General features: G+C 37.6%; 1 protein-coding gene across 4 annotated transcripts in view; it reads left to right on the top strand.

Moving 5' to 3' along the window:
- ap1b1 (adaptor related protein complex 1 subunit beta 1) overlaps window positions 1-19,585 on the top strand; it is a 59,430-nt gene that overhangs the window by 26,806 nt on the left and 13,039 nt on the right. For all 4 annotated transcript variants that reach the window (XM_028458327.1, XM_028458328.1, XM_028458329.1 and 1 more), the window contains exons 15-20: window positions 702-731; window positions 829-969; window positions 1,877-2,022; window positions 2,111-2,240; window positions 10,640-10,724; window positions 18,596-18,682. In XM_028458327.1, the coding sequence (XP_028314128.1) occupies window positions 702-731; window positions 829-969; window positions 1,877-2,022; window positions 2,111-2,240; window positions 10,640-10,724; window positions 18,596-18,682 (619 nt within the window). The remainder of the gene's footprint in view (window positions 1-701; window positions 732-828; window positions 970-1,876; window positions 2,023-2,110; window positions 2,241-10,639; window positions 10,725-18,595; window positions 18,683-19,585) is intronic.

Raw genomic sequence — 19,585 nt, 5'->3', positions numbered from 1 at the left:
TCAAAACAAAAGCATCTCTTTTTGTTTTCCATTACTTTTTTTTTTAACGCTTTTGTAAATAAGGCTCTTATTTTGAAGTTAACCGAAAGTTTTGTCAGAAGCACAATGGAAGGTCTCTGAAAATCTCCGAAATGTTGGCATGAAATGTTTTTCCGTGAGTTTTATGGATCAAATGAGCACATGTTGATATTCTACTTGGTCACTTTCTCACTTCAAATGTTTTCAGAACTTTCAAAGATGTAGAATCTACAGAGATATTTAGCCTCAGAGTGCTTCAGGTTTTTGTCGTTGTACGTTCCAAATGCATCTTGGGAAACTTGGAAGTGAACTTCAGTGGGAACGCTCATCATCCTAATCATACTTATAGTATGTGGTAGACAGTACATACTCAGTGAGTGTGTAGTGCATTAGTATGCGATTTCGAACACAGCTTAATTTGTCACAGTGGGAAACGAGCAGTTAGTATACCCACCTTTGGTAGCAGATGTACTTGGTGAAAGTGGCACTTGAACAGCTGAGGTCAATAGACTGTCAGCTGTTAGTAGTTTATACATGGGATGAATGTTCCCACACTCCTTTTCTTTCATTTGATGGAATAAACCTCCCTAGCATTCACACAGTCCATCTATCCATGTATCTGAAACGGTGTCCGTAATGTATGCGATGGTCTGACCAAGTTTGTTTTGTTGTTTCTCGTGTAGCTCGGGGGAGACCTTGGAGGAAGTCCTGCTGTAAGTCACACTATCTTCCTCTTTCCTCCCTTTCTCATTGGACAAAGCAGCATTGCAGTGAATACTTCACAGTAACATTCCGCTCTGTGTCCGACAGATGGGAGCTGGGTTCGGGGCTCCTCCCGCTGCTATGCCAGCTTCTTTCGCGGCCCCTGTCAGTGGTGGTGGTCTGGATGACCTGTTCGACCTTGGGGGAGGAGTTGGTCTGCCTATGGGAGCCTACAGCCCTCCAAAAACTGTGAGTTTGATAATAATAAATAGAATATTTACATTTCTTTAAGAACATGCAAGTGAGGATGCAAGTGTTGGCCCGCGTCATACTGCATTAGCTTAGCATTAGCTAGCATTAACATTAGCTAGCATTAGCATTTTCACAAGTTAGCTTTAGTATCAGCATAATGTTATTTAGCATTAGCATTTACTTGTATTAGGATAGCATTAGCTTAGCAATAACTTTAGCCTAGCATTAGCATTATCATAGCATTAGCATAGCATGAACCTTGCAATAACATTAGCCTAGCATTAGCCCTAGCCTAGCATTAGCCCTAACCTAGCATTAGCCTAGCAGTAACATTAACATAGCATTTGTATTAACACAGCATTAATACTAACCTAGCATTAACATTAACAATAGCATTAACCTAATAATAGCACTAACCTAGCATTGGCATTTGCATTAGCCTAGCAATAGCACTAACCTAGCCTTAGCACTAATTCAGCATTAGCCAAACAATGGCATTAGCTTAACATTAGCAATAAGGTTGTAAATGTTGAAATGGGTTGAACGTATTTGCTGAACATGTTAAAGGTTGAATGTTTTGTAATGCGTTAGCAAAAATTTTAAAGTATAAACTTGAGCAGCTCCACTGTAGCTTAGCGATCTCTCCGCAATAAAAATGGGATTGGAGCTGAAAAGTCAATGCAGTTTCACAAAAAACATAATAACTAAAGTTTAAAAGTTTCAAATTATAAAAGTAGAAGCATAATTCTCGGGAACTTTCTGTACGTTTTGATAGCTTATTTGTCAAAATCAGACAAACGGTGTCGGAGGAATTCATGACCTGCATCCTTACTAATAATGGAGAAAATCTATTCTCTTGATATGTGAGGCTTACTAGACAATGATTGACTCTGTTTGGGTTCAGGTTTGGGTTCCAGCCATGAAGGCTAAGGGTCTGGAGATATCTGGAACATTTGCTCGCCGTGCTGGGGTCATCCAAATGGAAATGACCCTCAGTAATAAAGCGATGAGTGTCATGACTGACTTTGCAATCCAGTTTAACAGAAACAGGTCAGTTCCACCAACAAAGCCATGGATGTTCTCATGTGTAGACATGTACTCTAGCTTCTGTTACATTGTATCTTTTCTGTTTTTCTAGCTTTGGTTTGGCTCCTGCTGGTCCTCTCCAGGTTTTAATTCCTCTGAGTCCCAATCAGAGTATTGAAGTTACTCTTCCTCTCAACACTGTGGGGCCCGTTATGAAAATGGATCCACTCAGCAATTTGCAGGCAAGTTTAATATATTTAAGATAAAGGTGTAAAAAAAAAATAGATTCAGCATCATATCACAGTATTTTACCATACCATTTTGGCATCAATCCCAAAAATGTCAAAATTTATTTTTTAAAATTGTGTTTTCTAATTGCGCTAACATTTATAGCGCATAAAAGCCCGGTCACTAGGTCTCAGTGAACCACATCAGAACTTGTTAAACTTGTTAGATTTATATCACACATTTCAAACTCGTGGCCCAGGGACCAAATCTGGCCCTTTTGATGCTCCAATTTGGCCTTCAGTAAAAGTAAAAATGACAGAGAAAACATGAATCATTGTGTAAAACGCAACAATATTTGCAAGTGTTCACAGTTTTTCTGGTGCTTATATCACATGATTGCAGTCATTTTTAATGTAAAATAGTGAGAAAAAAAAAGCTCAAAATTCTTACAAAACCTTTAATTTTCTTCAAATTATTACATATTATTTCCCTTAATTAAATTGAAATTGGTCACAAAATCTAGGAAATTTAAAGTGAAGATCCTGTTGGGACTGATATATCAACTTATTGCTTGGATATTGTTGGCTTCCTACATATTTTGTATTTTATGTATACATAGAAGTGCAAACTAGGGCACAATAATGTTGAAATTACTCGTTTTCCCGCATTAAATCTGTGGCCCACTTGAGATAAAACTGCCCTATATTTGGCCTCTGAACTAAAATTTGTGTAACGCCCCTTATATACAGTATGTCGATACTTTTTTTTATTTAAAGAATTTAAGAACTTAACAGAATCAGAATTTGTTGTAGAAGCAAAAGTTAAACTTTTTTGAAAAATGGAATTTAGCAGTTTGAGAAACATACCATTTGTTTTTCATATTGGTGCTTGAATTACAGTTAGTTACCATTAACTTGTTATTGCAAGTTTTAGAAAAAAGAAATAGATTGTATTTCATACCATTTTGTACTTGTAAAGGTGAAATTTGTAATTATAGATGTTGCGATATCTCACAATGTGTATGGGGATATAACGTATCATCAGATTTATGGCAATGCACACCCCTAATTAGAGATGGCCTCATCATAGTATATACTGCTTCTTGGTCTTGACAGCAATCGTATTTAAAAATAAAGTATTGACAGTTACTGCTCATAATCGAAAGCTCAATTGCATAAATGGCAATTTTCAACCAACTTTTTTTGAATCAAAATGATCTTGTGTCAAATCAATCTTGCAAATCGTGTGTTTTCCGCAAAAATTATTATTATTATTGTTGGAATCCCTGCAATTGATTTTTTTACATTATTGCGGTTGGTCCCATGAATCTGACTGGATGTTAAGGTCATTTGTCAGTTATTCTTCTTTGCTGTTATTCAGCTGTACGGTTAAACTGTTGCACTAGGAATAAAGCAGATAAAAGCAGGACAACGACTTCAAAGAGTTTGAAAACTAAAAGCAAAGGCAGAAGTCGGCTGTTTTTTGATCAGCGTGGCTCTTTAAACTGGGAGCGATGGTGGACTAGTGCTTTGTGCAGCCTGACAGAGAAGATAAGAGTGTCGGGGGTGGGAGGATAGAGGTAGGGATGGTCATTAGTGGTCTCTCTCACACACACACACACACACACACACACACACGCACACGCACACACACACACACACACACACGGTTTCTTTGTTTGTCTGAGCCTGAGAAGCCGTGCCAACCTTTTGCTCTCCTGCCTCAGAGCGCTGCTTTGATGAGATGTACTCTCTGTTTTGACATGACACATAATCTATTTTACTTCAAGCGAGTTTGTTCTCTCTTTTTTTTTTTGTTGATTGAAATAAATGTGTCAGAAAATATTCCAGAGAGAACAGGTGCACATTAATTAGGCCGTCTTTTTGTTGTTGTTTGTTTTCCACTTGCCGCTTTTTTTAAAGCAGCATGGACCAGTTTTACCAGCATCACTAACTCTGAGGAGGATTCTCCATTCTGTTTACTCCCATTGGGATTCCTCATGATTACTCCAATTATATTCTGTCAACAAACACCAACAGTGGCACAGTTTTCCAAACTGGAAAGCTCAGATAAAAGGAAATGTAAAATAAATTGTTTTGATAGGACAAAAATTACACTTTTCAATCATCATTGTATGCAATAACTTTATTCTAAATTAAATTGTTGTTGTTTTCATTGTTAAATGTTAAACCCAACATTGACATCCTCAAATGTTATTTCAGAGTACGTGGTAAATCATTCCAAAATGATGGGCCTTTTTATTTCAAAGTCTGTTGGTTAATTAAAGTTCTGCAATGTGGCAATCAGAGCATTAACACAAGAAAAGAACAATCCGTGTATTGCTGGTTATTCTGTTTCAAAACCAAATTGGACATACAGAAAAAGAACAGGTAAGCTGAATTTTTCTGTTTTAAAAAATGTTATGAGAAAATGACAAAAGTTTGTTTTGTTTGTGCGATATTTCCGGGGCGTAAATACATGTGCTTTTGTCAATATTAATTATTATCCCCTGCCACGAAGTGGAAGGGGGATATATGGTTGGGCGTTCGTGCATCCGAGTTAAAGTGGACAGCTTTTCTCAAACTGTTTAAGATAGGATAACCAAATTCAGTGTGTGGCTTCAGGGTATCAATGCTTTGATGGAGTTTGAAAGAAAATAATGCACTCTTCTTATTTTCTGAGTTATTGCCCTTGTTCCATTTTAAGGTTGTGAGTTATGACAATTAATCTGGCGGGGGATGTTGATGACTGTCTTCTTGTTTGAATTGTTTTTATAATCCTTGAATAAAGACACAAAAATGGCAGTTTGTTTATACCAGCAAAGGTTAAACAAAACAAAACAGCATTGAAGTGTAGTTAAGACAGTTTTGCAAGTTGTCCATCAAGACATGAACACGCTACCGTTCCCCCCACACAAGCCTTTACGGTTGAATCCTGTGTCAAGGCGCAGCATTATGTTGAGGCTCAGATAGCGTTAATGCAGCGTAAAACAACATGAAGCTCTCATCTAAAAATGTACACGTGATTTCCAAATATCACACAAACAAAACAAAATTTCACCATTTTCCTTTTTTAATTTTAAAACGGAGTAACCCTGCTTATTTAGTTTGTTTTTACTGCATTTCTGTTTTAGTTTTCAATCAGGAAAACACAATAACCATGTATTTGTTCTTTTAGATTTGGTTTTGAAACTAAATAACCAGCGATAGACGGATTATTCTTTTCTTGTATTAATGCTCAGATCAGGTCTTTATTCTAATTGCTGACATGATTGTTGATACTGTGGCCCTCAGAAAAAAAGGTGATTATCTGATCTGACTGCCCTTGCACAAATTATTCTGGATTCCTCAAAATGGTTTTGTGCATTTTTGTGTGTGTTTGGTGTTGATTTTCTTTTTTATATATGGTTTTATGTTCTACGGCTAATTTTTCTGTATTTTTGTAGTTGCTTTGTGTGTTTGTCGAGTACATTTTGTGTATCATTTTGTATTTACGTACTTTGGGAAAATTAGATAGTATTCTTTTACAATTAGTAGAAGATAGATACTTTTTTTTGCTATTTAAAGACAAATGATGGGTGGAAATAAGTGTTCACTGTTTGCTAATTCAGGACATACCGGTACATAGAAGAAGAAAAATGAGATGTGATCAGAAACGACTCAGTAACCCAGTGAGTAAGAAAGCTGGAGAGAGTAATAATGTTATTTTGTACAAGCACTTGACAAAGCTGAGCTCCTGATAAACTCATCAAAGCATCCTGAACAGACAGGAGAGCCCTAGTGTACTAACGCTGAGTCTGAGCCTGAGTCAGCCACAGCACAAATAAGACATTCTGCTAAAAGATAAATGAGCTGATTTTATTTTTAGTTCTGTTTTTGGGATCCTCTGGCTGAACTTCTAGTTTCTTCTAGTTACCACCAGTGCCTGCCGCCTGTTACTTCAGATGCTCACTTTGCATATTTGTCTTGTTTCACTGAGCTCATAGATTATGATCAGCTCAACGATCATTAGCTGAGTAGATTTGATCTTAATTGAGATGTATCCCTTGTGTTTGGGACTTTTTTAATATTCTCCAGTCAATTCAGTCTTCGCGCTTATGTCTTTATTACCACCACAGAGGAGATAATATTTTCACCAGCGTTCATTTATTTGTTTTCTTTTGTCTGTTAGCAGGATTACGTCAAAAGTATTTAACAGACTTTGACAACATTTTAAATCAACGATAGACTTTATGCCATGGAAGAAGATTCCATTAATTTTAGGAGGGAATCTCAATCAATCCACTTATTTAGAGAAGAGTATTCTCTATTCATCCTGCAGTGGGGACATTTTTTGTTATGTTAGCTCAATAAAAAAAGTGCAATAAAAAAGACAACGGAGGGCAACACAGAGAAAGACCCCCGAAGAATAGTGCAATGAAGATAAAATAAAATAAACAGTACAACAATAGAAGCTATATATACATAGAAATATGAATGGAAAAAATAATGTATAAAGGATAATTTGTCCCCGTCAGGGAAGGATTCACTAAGATCTGAAATAAAAGGTGGTAAACCAAGTGCGTCCCTAAGTCCTTTGGGGGCGCTATTTCTTCACCTGTTGTGGGAAATTCACTAATATTGCTGCACTAATAAGTGCGCCTATAGACGTGATTGAGACCGCCCCATTTAAATGAACATTTTGCTCGTTTATTGTGGAGAGGTGGTGAGTGCACAGAAGGACTAAATTACATTTGAAGAAGTTCCATTGGAGGCTGATGGACTTCTGTCTGCTGCACACACATTCAATAATGTAGCAAACCAAATAAACAAATAAAAATGCTGTTTAACCAATTTTAAAACCTAATGTTATTTTTTCCCATATTCTAATGTGTCTTCTCCGTCAGTTCCCTCTGAGCTCCTGCAGCGGTATGTCACACACACACACTCAGGTGTGAACATTGTTCCATCGCTGCGTAATTTGACGCTCTCGCCATCAACGCGACACAAGAGTTTGACGGTCAGAACATGTAGAGGAAGACACAGGAGGTCTGTTTTTGCTACTTCTCAGAACAGTGTGAAAAGCTGACCAAGGTCTGGTCCTAATCCAGACCTTGCCCTAAACAAGCCACACTACAGAACTCACTCACACGTGCTGTCCCTTAAAGGAGGAAAAGCCAACAGTGGCAGAAGTAATGCAGCTGTTTGTTAAAAAAAAATGTCTTTATTTATTGACTTTATTGAGTTAAAATATATCAAGATATCGTATATCGCCATTTTTGAATGAATTTTGGTCCATATCACCCAGCCCTAACAAGTAACAATAAATGATAAAATCAATAAAAATTTAATATTGCAAAGCATTGGAAACAAATTTCATTATTGATTTATTGCTTAATAGATTAATCGATTAATTCATTGACCTATTATTCGATTATGAACATAATTGTTAGTTGCAGCTCTAATGATTATGGTACCATGATCACAGGGCTGCACAATTTATTGAATTTTATTCATGATTTTGGTTGCCATGATTAAATAAACCTGATTGGCAATATTTACATTTATAATACGGGCTCTGCACTCTGTAAAAAAGTGTATTCATTCAGTTAGCATTTGGTACATTGGATAGATTTTTAAAAATATTTAAAGCTTAGATTTTGGTTCATTAGGTTATTCTTTTTTAATTATAATTCATATTTATAGCTTACCCTTTGGTACATTGGGTTAATTATTTTAAATTATAATTCTTAATTAAAGCTTCATTTTGCACTGTTCACATATTATTTGTTTAAAAGTAGTGTAATAACTTTTTTTTTTACCAAATATGATAAATAATTGTGATTATAATTGTAATTACAACCATCATTTTGGCCATAATCGTGCAGCTCTACATGATCAGGATCACTGATCCAGATAATTGCCAATATCTGGCAAGGAGGACATTTAGGCAGAGGTTTGTGCTCTCTGAGTTCTCTTGTTTAACAAATTAAAGTACTGTCCACTTTTTTTAAAAATAATTCTATATTTTTAAATGCTTATTTTAGGGTTTATTGATTTTTTATTTTTTTTTTAAATGTTTTTGATATAAAAAGATGCCTGGGACTCCATCAGTTAATTCAGTCCAACCTAGACGACATCTTGCCAGTAGTTAATTTAACGAAAGTAAAGCCTTACATTTTTCTTGTATAAATGTTTCCAGGTGGGCTGAGTCCCTGTTTTTTTCTAAATGACTCAGAGAAACTGGATCAGTAGAATCCAAAGCACGCTCTCTTAGGCTGCACAAAAGTCACCCACCATCAAACGATCAATACGGCCGGCTGTGTCCACTGAAAGTAAACTCCTCATTGAATTCACTTAATGAATTGGACACGACTCCATCCGAAGTCCTTTCACAGGAAGCTTGTTGCGCTGGCGTCTCCCAGGGTGGAGACCTTCTCTGAAACACTTATTAGGGGGAAATGGTGGAATGGGAAAAAGTCTCTGTACTGAAGTGCAGTTTGAGATCTTAACTGAAAGGTTGAGAGGAAGGTGAAACGTCCAAACAATGACTTTCCCATTTGTAATGGGAAAGTCATTGTTTGGTAACTGGCCTTGAAGTCGCAGCTCTGCAGAGTCGTGATGCTTTTGTATCATTAATTTTTTCATCCTTGTGAAGAGACTCTTATGCTGCAGTAGATGAGTGTCCAATCCTTAGTTTAAAAGCTGAAGGTGAGCTGAGATCACATGACCTCCTCCACTTCTCCTTGACTCTGTGTGTGTTTGATGCAGCAAAGTGGCTCAAAACTATTTCTCTGCACAAACCCGCAACATGATTAGGCCTGGGCAATATATTGAGATTCAAGATATATCGCAATTCCTATTTTGGCAATATTGAAAATTACAATATCGCCTTTGTCGATGCATATTTATTTTATAGCTTATTTTTTATTACAACACTAATTTTAGGAGTTGCTGCTTTCATTTCTTTTCAGAACAACATGAAAAGCACAGTTAGATGGATCGCTCAAATTAAGCTCTGTTTGATTTCCAGTGGGCCGCAGAAGTGGGAAATTGAACAATTTCAACATTTCCACATATAAATGATATAAAAGTAGTATATAGTGCTCAGACAATATCCAAGCAATAGGTGACAGGTAGTGACTATATTTATTTAATTTGGGGAAATTTTGTCAAATAATTTGAGGATTGAGCAGGTTTTTAAATGACTTCAATCGTGTTTCTCAAGCGTGGAAAACTCCCAACGCCTGCAAATAATGTAGATTGTAAAGTTCTACTTTCAAATAAATCTGTTGTAATGTTATGTTTTTATAAAGTGTATTATTTTTCATTGATGCCAATCTTTATGTTTGGATAATGATACAGTGATTTAAAATGATCAATAAATAATTCCCCTGAAAAGTTTCTATTTTTTGAATATTGCTAAAATTCCTGAGCTTAAGTTCCCGTTGAAATCTTCTGGATATTTTGCGCACCCTTTGCAACCCTACGGAGATATCTACAACTAAACTATTTGGTCATGTACACAATGATTCATGTTTTCTCAGTCGTTTTTACTTCCCCTTGTGGGCCGTTTTGGATGTTTTAAAGGGCCGGGTTTGGCCCTTGGGCCTTGACTTTGAAACATTAATATTATGACAAATTTATACCGTAATCGTAATCATAATTGGAAAAAATATGTTGCTGTTGTAATTGTAGTTGAGTTCAGATGATTCACTTTGAAATTGTAATTGGCTTGAGCATTCTATAAAAACTGTCAATTACAATTTAAACACAAACATGAAGAACTATGTTACAGTTCCACGACTTACACATACACAAATAACAATTATTAAAATATGTTTCATATAAAGTTTACCTATTAGTTCTCTTGAGGATCATTTTTCCATTTTTAAAATAATTTAAATTTACGGGTATTGTATCAATACCAATATTTTCATTGTTTAGGAAGCCTAACAAGGTAAACAAGAGATTAAAAACAAATTTGATATTATATTTTATGTATTTTACAGCTGATTTAAGACATGGGTCAAACTGACCCGTTATCATAAGAGATGCTAACAGAAAGCTAACACAAGAGGAAGGTTACATTTTATGGGCTTATTTATTAAAGGCGCAGCAATTGTGATTATTTTGTAATTGAATTTTAGTAATTGGTAACGTAATTGTAATTGACTTTCGGGGGGAAATAATATTTGTCATTTTAATTGTGATTAGAAAAAATTCTGAGTTGTATTCAAACATGGATAATTGATGGGGTAATTTAAAAATGTAATTGACCCCAACCTTGACACTCACGTTATTACATAAACTGGCCCCGCCCACCATTTAGTGCCATTTCTTCAGTAATGGGTTGTAATCACTTATGTATCGCTTCTTGTCATTTCCCCCCCCCCCCCACCCCGTTCCCTCCATTAATGTAATCCCTCTCACAGGTGGCAGTAAAGAACAACATTGACGTCTTCTACTTCAGCTGTCAGTACCCCATCAGCATATTGTTTGTGGAGGACGGGAAGATGGGTGAGTCTTGATTCCTCCGCGCTCCACGGACGTCATTGACAGACGTGTGCGTCAGCCTTTCTACTAATACTGCTGACGGTGTGACCTTGTGAAGTGCTACGTGACGTAGTCTCGTGCTCAAACACTTTCAAACCTCGGCACTGCACAGATGCTCTGACATCAGGACATCAGTGTCATCAGGAATCTTTGTTTGATCATTTTAATTCATGTGTAGGCTAAGTTTCTCCCAGAGGCCTTTTGGTTTTCAAGCCCCTCTCTGAACCTCCATGGAGCGTTTTATCATCCAGGAGGTTCTTCTAGCTCGTTGTTTCTCAAATGTGGGTACGTGTACTCTTAGGGGTACGCAATGGCACTACAGGGGGGTACTTGAGAGACGGAGAGGGTTAAATCAACAAATGAAAGCTTTAAAAATATGGGGTTAAGATAAAAAAACTTATCATACTAAACAACTCACAACAAAAACACACTGAATAATAACTACAAAATACACAAAAAGACACCAGAAACACACTCATTAAAGTTGCGTTTTGTAAGTTGTTTTTGTGTGTTTTATTTGGTCAAAATACCATAATCATTGTATTATATTGTATTGGATATTGTAATCCAAATTTTATTCAATTCAACTTTTTTAATATAGTGCTAATTACAACAAAAGTCATCTCAAAGCGCTATCAAAATATAAAATTTGTAATAAAAAGTAAAAAAACCCAACAAATCCACATGAACAAGCATAAGCGACAGTGGGAAGAAAAAAATCCCTTCCAACAGTTTTTCTTTTAACAGGAAGAAATTGCCAGCAGAACCAGGTTCAGAGGTGGCAGCCATCTGCTTTGAGAACAGGATAGAGAGAGAGAACATCAGACTAGTTGAGCCGTGAACTACAGATCAGGAACAATCAGCTCCAGCGTCAAGAACTGAAACAGAAAAGAGAGAAAAGGGCGAGGAGAAGGCACAGACTGTAGAAAAACATGATACATTATTAGCAGGTCTGCCTGCCTTGGAAACACCTGGTACTAAACTATGTGTGAGTGGACTTATGAGTGGACATCAGTGTAAATGGTATGTGAGCAGTATAAGCAGAGTGATGAGTATACAACGAGATTCAGAATTGAGGGGTTGGCTGCAACCCGGCACAACTGCGTCTGACTGGTATATCATTCATTGCAGCCCATTAGAGCTACAGTATGTGTAGATGATGGATTGTGGTTGAATATAGTGTTGGTGTTCTTTTGATTTTTTTTTATAATTCATTTTTTTTTAAACAGGAAGATCTTACATGGTCCAACATCTTACCAATTTCCAAACATTACAGCACATCATATATCTGTATACACATATATACAAATAACCCAACAGTGCAAGATGTGGTTCCTCAAGTTGAAACTTCAGCCACTCCTTCCTCTCATTTTCAAAAACGTTTTAAACAAATGTATACATTTCAGAACCCAAAAGTAAAATAAAATAAAGTAAAATAAATGAACAAGAACAAAAAGCTGTCACCTTCACTCGTCCATTTATAAGTATATACTCGCATCTCTATTGAATAGTCCAGTAAGTTTTATATTCTATAGGTGGGTCATCAAATCAAGTCTGGCCTCCGAGGGCCAATCTACCCAACCCACTTTGACCACCATCTTTGAAATTTCTCCGATTGCACTTTAATAGAAAAGGTCAATCTTTCCATAATGTAGATGTCATAAATAATTTTATACCAATCGTCAATTGTTGGTGCATCCGGTTGTAACCACTTCTTAGTTATGGCCTTCTTCCCTCCCACAAGCAGTATTCTCATTAAATATTTGTCTGCCGCAGATTGTGTATGCCGTTCCATGCCTCCCAAATACAGTGTGAAAACATCAAAAGGAATAGTTTTTTGAAATACAGTTTCTAGACTTTCATGAACCTCTCGCCAAAAAGTTGCAAGTTTTGGGCAACTCCAAAACACATGGGAATGATTGGCTTCAGTTGAACGACACAACCTCCAACAATCTGTACCAACACCTTGATATCTCTTTTGGAAAGGGGTAATAAAAAATCTGATGATATTTTTCCACCCAAATTCCTTCCAGCTGTGTGAATTACTTGTTTTTCATTGCAATTTACAAATATTCCCCCATTGTTCTTCAGATATCGGCAAACCTCCTTCCCTTTCCCATTTACTTTTAACATGCAGGGTGTTTAGGTTTGAGGAGCTCTGTAAGCTTTTGTATATTCTGGATATTATTCCACGTCCACTCCCAGACACATAAGCCGTCACAAGTATATCGCTGTCTAATTTCCCTGATCCCCCCCGCCATGATCTCATTCAACCGATGTCGTATCTGTAAATATCTAAACAAATCTTTATTCTCCCATTTATATTCTCTCTTGCACTTATCAAAACTTTTAACAACCCCCTTCTGTATTAAACAGCAGTAAGCTGTTACCCCAGAATTTCTCCAAATTTTAAAAGTGGAATCTGTTCTGTTTGGTATAAATTCTGTGTCATATGCACACCACCGTAATACTTTCTCTGCATCCTTCAGGTTATGTTTGATAATCATTTTCGGCCATATTTTCAGAGTTACTTTTATCCAAGGGTTGTCTTTATCATAAAAGTTATTGATCAATCCATCATCAGCTATTACAGCTTGTAGTGGGGGTCCTGTGGATTCCACCTCTTCTATTTCTTTCCATCTTGCTCTAAATTGTGGATCAGAAAGACACACTAGTGGTCTTAACTGTGCTGCATAATAGTAATCCCTTAAAATTGGGAGCGCCATACCTCCTTTTTCTTTTGACAATTGCATCGTTTTGTATCTTATCCTTGGTTTCTTACCCATCCAAATATAGCGCGAAATTAATTTATCCCACTCAATAAACTGTTGATCATTTACTTCAATTGGTAGAGTCTGAAAGAGATATAGTAGACGAAGCAGAATAACCATTTTGATTGAGTGTTACGACCTGAGTGCTCAAAAAGGGCACCCGGACAGCAACAGACGGCCAAACAGCAGCAAAGACAGTTCAGTGTTTAACAGAGTTTTATTCGTCGTTACAACAGGATGAACAGTTCCCAGGTGGGGAAGGTGAGGACTGGGAGGTTAGTGCCAAAGAAATGAAAACAACAAAACAAACCAGGCCCTAGCAAACTCTTGCACTCCAATATGAAACGGAACAAACTAAAATCCTGACTAACTAACTAAAGAAGAGGCCAAAACATACATGGGGTGGTACCAACCACTTACCTAGTGTTTCTAGACACAAAATTCCTTGGTGTGTAAAATGTAAGACGTACCTCGTCTTACCTAACCCTACACCTTACCACCACACTGAGAACCAAACAAAAGGTAAGGCCACCATGCAAAACAGCTCTCTCCCGACTGCTCATCAAAACTTCCTCTGAAGACTGTCCTGAAGACCTCCTTTCAGTGTGCTGATCGAGCCCTTATGTACTGCAGGGCTCTAACGAGGCCAGGTGAGCACAGCTGCAGCCAGCTGATTAGCCTGCTAAAAAAAACAGAGGAGGATCACAACAGTGTCAAGTTCACTTGGACGTAACACCCCTACCCTTTTAAGCTCACACACAGTTTGACAAAGCTAAATTTTTCAAAAACAGATTTGAAAGTGCCCGTGACAGAGCATCCACAATTACATTGTCCAAACCCTTTTTATGACAGATCTCCAAGTTGTACTCCTGTATGATCAACGACCATCTCATAAGCCGCTGGTTGTGGTTTTGCATCCTGGAAAGAAAGACTAAAGGGCTATGGTCTGTATAAACTTTAATCGGCTGTGGACTGGACCCGAGGTAGGCCTCAAAATGTTGTAAAGCCAACAATAAGGCTAAAGCTTTTTTTTCAATGGTCGCATAGTTCAGTTGATTTCTCAAGAGCTTCCTTGAGAAGTAACCCACTGGATGGTCTATTCCTTGGCTATCTGACTGAAGAAGAACCGCTCCCACACCGAGCGCACTGGCATCAACTTCTAATGTAAAAGGAGCATTAAAATTTGGAGCAGACAGAACAGGACCACAAGACAAAATGCCCTTGAGGCTCTCAAAAGAGTGCTGACACTCACTGGTCCAAACATAAGGCGTTGACGGACTAGTCAACGACGTGAGTGGAGCAGCCACGGAAGAAAAGTTTTTTGCCAAACGATGAGCCTTCTCAAGCCGAGTCTTGAGTTTTGCCACAAGATCTGATTCTAGATCGGTCTTTTTTAAATATGAAGAAATAGTCTAATCTCGAATATGTTGATTGTGGAGCTGAATAGAAGGTGTAGTCCCGGTTAGTTGGGTTAAGATCCCTCCAAACATCAATAATACCAATTTCCTCTATAATAGAGTTGATTTTGTTGATCATGGGTATATTGTGACCTCTGCCGGTCCCAGATGAATCCATTCTAGTTAGTTTTATGTTCATATCACCTCCACATATAAGCAACCCCTGAGATTCTGTAGATATAATATGGAATAATCTTTGATAAAATCGCCAATCACTTCCTGGGGGAGCATATATACTAAATGATGTCACCAAAACCCCTTCAATCCTTCCTATGGTCATTATATATCGACCCTCCTTATCCTTAATCTCTGAGATATGTTCATATTGAACTTGGTTTGAGATAGGATAGCAAATCCTCTTCTATGCCCGGATTTATAGGAGGAATAGAATAGATGTTTAAAGCCTCCTCTTCTCAATTTAACATGTTCCACATCTGTTAAATGTGTTTCCTGCAGAAACACCACCTGCACCTGCTCCTTTCTCAACTTTGAAAATATTTTACTTCTCTTGATCGGGTTAAGAATACCGTTCACATTATAGGAAAGTATCTTTATAGTATTATCCGACATTACATTTGTAGTAGAACCTCTTAAGACCTCTAAAATGAGTTTGTGTGACAGCTCCCATACTGCTCTGAACTGCAGCGAAAAAAAAAACAAAGCAACTAGTTAAGGTGTGAACCTTAATCAACATCAAATGTTCAACAGAACATTGATAGGTGGGGTCCATAGAAGGACCCTGAGTCAGTTGTTGTACTGCTGCCTCCCTGAGGGAGGGCCTCTCGTTCCTGAAAGGGCCCTCAGTCGCCATGGTAACACCATAAGTTTTATCCATGGCGGTGCAAATACAGTCCAAAAAAGAAAATCAATCCCCCGACATGCTTATTAATTGCCATCATTTTGGGTTTTCATAATAAATAAAAATAATAACAATAAAATTTAAACCAGAAAACACTAGTCATCATCTAAATTTAAATCTAAGACATCTGACTAATCAAATAAGATTAAATAAGAAGGAAAGGGGAATAAAATGGTTTCCGTCGCTCCTGGGGGAAATAATAGCTTAAGCTTTACCTAGAATGTCAAAGAAAACAAACATATATTTTCCCCCAATAGGGCCAGTGTGTTCATCGTCTACTCAGCCTTGTCTTGGTCTTCCAGTGATGAGCTCCTGAACTTCTGGAGCCTGTCCTTGTATGTTGATCTTCTTTGTTTATGAGCCTGAGTCTGTCTTCGTCCGCCGCTGACAGTCCATGTCAGCCTCCTGATCTGCTCCAGAAGGGTCTCGGGTGGTTTAAGCACAGTAACCTGTGACCCCTTCTTCGTCATCTCCTCGGTCGCTTCCTCTGCAGATGTGTATGTACGGGTTCCGTCTGGGTAGAAAACTCGAAATCTGGCTGGGAAGGGCGTCTGGAAGCGGATCCCCTTTTCCTTCAGCACCTTCTTTGCTTCCGCATATTCTTGTCTTTTCTTAAACACAAAATTGACACGCACACCTTTGCAGTCGAATCCCTTCATTTGCCACGCTGTTCACAGGATCTCCTCCTTCATTCTGTAGCTTTGGAAAGCGACAACAATCGACCTCGGAGGAGCCCCTTCTCTCTGGAAACCCTTTTCGTCCGTCACGGATAGGTTACGTTTTAACAGTTCCTCAACAAAATGTATCATCGACGGAGACTCTTTCTCAGACCCCTCCGTTACGGAATATATCCTAATATTATTCCGCCTGGATCTTCCCTCTTGGTCGGATTGTTTAGCTTCCAGGTGAGTCTGAAGCTTCACCAGCTCCTCCATCACTTCCTCCATCGACTGCATCCTCTCCTCAGCACTCACAATCCGTTCCTCCGCCTCTTCGAGTCTCAACTTTGCCTTGTTGATCTCCTCCTTAATTTCTCCAAGTTGCTGCTTGTTGTCTTGGCGGAAGCTCTTTATTTCCGCCAGTATTATGTGTAGACTGACCTCCACGTCTTCCCCTTCTTCCTCATTCTCGGCTAGCAGACTGCGGTTAGCATTAGCTCATGGGCATTCATGGATAACGCCGTCCTGTGAGTCGACAGTCTGTTGGTTTTTCTTGGTTTTCATCTTAGTCTGCTTAGTCTGCTTAGTCACGTTAGTTCAAGTTGCATTTGTCAAGTTTAAAGGGCAGTTTAACACCAAATGTCGGAGGAGTGAAACTTTTAAGCTGTCATCTTTGCGGCTGCGCAGTCGACCCCCCAGTGTTGGTGTTCTACTATATAATCTTAGTTTTTAATTCCTCATTTTTTTGGTTTAGGGCTTTGTTCCTAGTGGTTAGATTAACGCTATTATATGGTATACGCTTTGAGGAATAAGTAGGTTTAGATTTTATTTTTAAAGGTGGAGAGAGTAGCAGCCTCCCGTACTAAGACTGGGAGGCGAGGAGCCTGGTAGCTGAATACTCTGCCTCCTGTTCTACTTCTAGACACGTTTGGAACCTCCAGTAGACCAGCAAACTAAGAGCGGAGTGTCTAAGATTTGCAGGAGCTTGATCATGTTGAGCTTTGTATGCTAAGAGGAGGATTTTAAACTCTATTCTAGATTTTACAGGAGGCACTAAATATTGTCTCATCCCACTTATTTACAAAATGAGAATCTTTAAAATGTGTGTTATCATTGATTCATTATGTCATTATGCTCTAGAGTTGTTTTTTCACAGAATTCTGAGTAAAATGTTCTAGTCCAGGGGTCTGCAACCTGCGGCTCTGGAGCCTCATGTGGCTTATTGACTCTTTTGCAATGGCTCCCTAAAGCTTTCAAAAATATTGATAACAATAATTATTTTCTTACAGAGGGTATTAATGATTAATGATTTTGAAACCAAATAAAATCACGATATAATGATTTGTCAACCTGCAATAACTCACTTCACGTCCTGAAACATCTACAGACCATTAACTTTTTCCTGCACCTGAGGTTAACTTTAAGTTTTAAATCCCTGGCAAGATAACTAAATCTACTAAAAGTCTATCCTGGACGTAAATATACATTTGACTTATGTGGGGACAGATTCATTTAACTGCCAACATGCCGGCTGAATATGCATGCTTGATATGTGGCAAGAAATTAGTAATCAGCATGTGTTGACTGACATGTGTTGTCAAATTCAAGTTATTTTTTGTAGCCCTTCAAATACATTATCTAAAAAAAAATTTGTTTTCAAAACATTATTCGATATAATTTTAACTGTATAGAAATGTATACACTATGTTGTTTTCATTAGAAAGGTTTTTTTTTTTTTTTTTTTTTTTTTTTTTTTGTCGGCTCTGGAAGGACTTTAATCCAGGTGAGATAAGACAAAATGGCTCTTTTGAGAGTAAAGGTTGCAGACCCCTGTTCTAGTCAGACATAAGGAGATACTCGGATTCTAAAGTTAGAGAAAGCGGCTACTTGAACTAAAAAAGTTTGAGAACCACTGTTGTATCTGATATATTTTTTTGGATTGTGTTTTAAAAGAATCAAACATTTTTACATGTTCCTAAGTGTGTGTTCCCCTTCACCTTGAATTTTCTATTTTTCATGTATCTTGTGTGTATATTACACAGTGTTCAGCGTAATTAGCATCTCTCATGTTGCATCTCTGCTCTTGTAGAACGGCAAGTGTTCCTGGCTACGTGGAAAGACATTCCTAATGAGAACGAGTCCCAGTTCCAGATCAAAGATTGTCACCTCAGCTCAGGTGAGGAAAGGACATTATCATTCACAGCTGTCCTACGCTCCAGCCTCAGGGTCGGATCCTCATTAACCAAGCAAATTGTGTTTAATAAAAAGTCATCTGCTGCAGAAGCTTATCTGCATGTGATAATTTAGTTTTACAAGAGTGTGCGAGCAGCTGAACCGGAGAAGAATCCTTAATGACACTTTAATGGAGATTTTCCCAACAGACCAAGTGTTTTCTCATGAACAAAGAAAGATTATTTCATGTCGCACTAAAGTGAGACAGACGATTGGTTTGGTTTAAATGACCTTATAATACTTGTAATAAAAAGAAACTTTTAGCAATGATCACCTCAGCCATCACGGAGAGGGGATTTTCCTGACCGCCTCGGCAACTAAACGAGCGTGGCAGATGTTATTATATAAAATATATAAATTTAATTAGGTAGAAGTAAGCAAAATATGTTGGTCAGCGTAGTGACTGTTGAGTTTTAATGAGTGTGTAACACCAACAGATGCCAGGGTTGGGGGCAATTACGTTTTTCAATTAGAATTACGTCTTGAAATATCCATGTTGAATTACAACTCAATTGTGACTGGCATTTTTTCCTATTACAATTCAAATTATTTTTTCCCCTGAAACTCAATTACAATTATCTTCTTAACTACTAAAGTTAAAATTCAATTACCGTAATCGCAAATACTGAGCCTTTAATAAATAACCTCATAAAACTTAACCTTCCCCTTGTTTTAGCTTTCTGTTAGCATCTCATATGATAAATGACTAAGTTTTGACCCATTTCTCAAATCTGTAAAATACACAAAAAAATATGCTCTATCATCCTATTTGTTTTTCATCTCTTGTTTACCTTGTTAGTCTTCCTAATCAATGAAAATATTGGTATTAATATTTTTGGTTTGGGTT

The sequence above is a fragment of the Gouania willdenowi genome, chromosome 9 (genome assembly GCF_900634775.1).
Source record: "Gouania willdenowi chromosome 9, fGouWil2.1, whole genome shotgun sequence".
Classification (NCBI taxonomy): domain Eukaryota; kingdom Metazoa; phylum Chordata; class Actinopteri; order Blenniiformes; family Gobiesocidae; genus Gouania; species Gouania willdenowi.
This window is presented reverse-complemented; position numbering and strand designations above follow the sequence as displayed.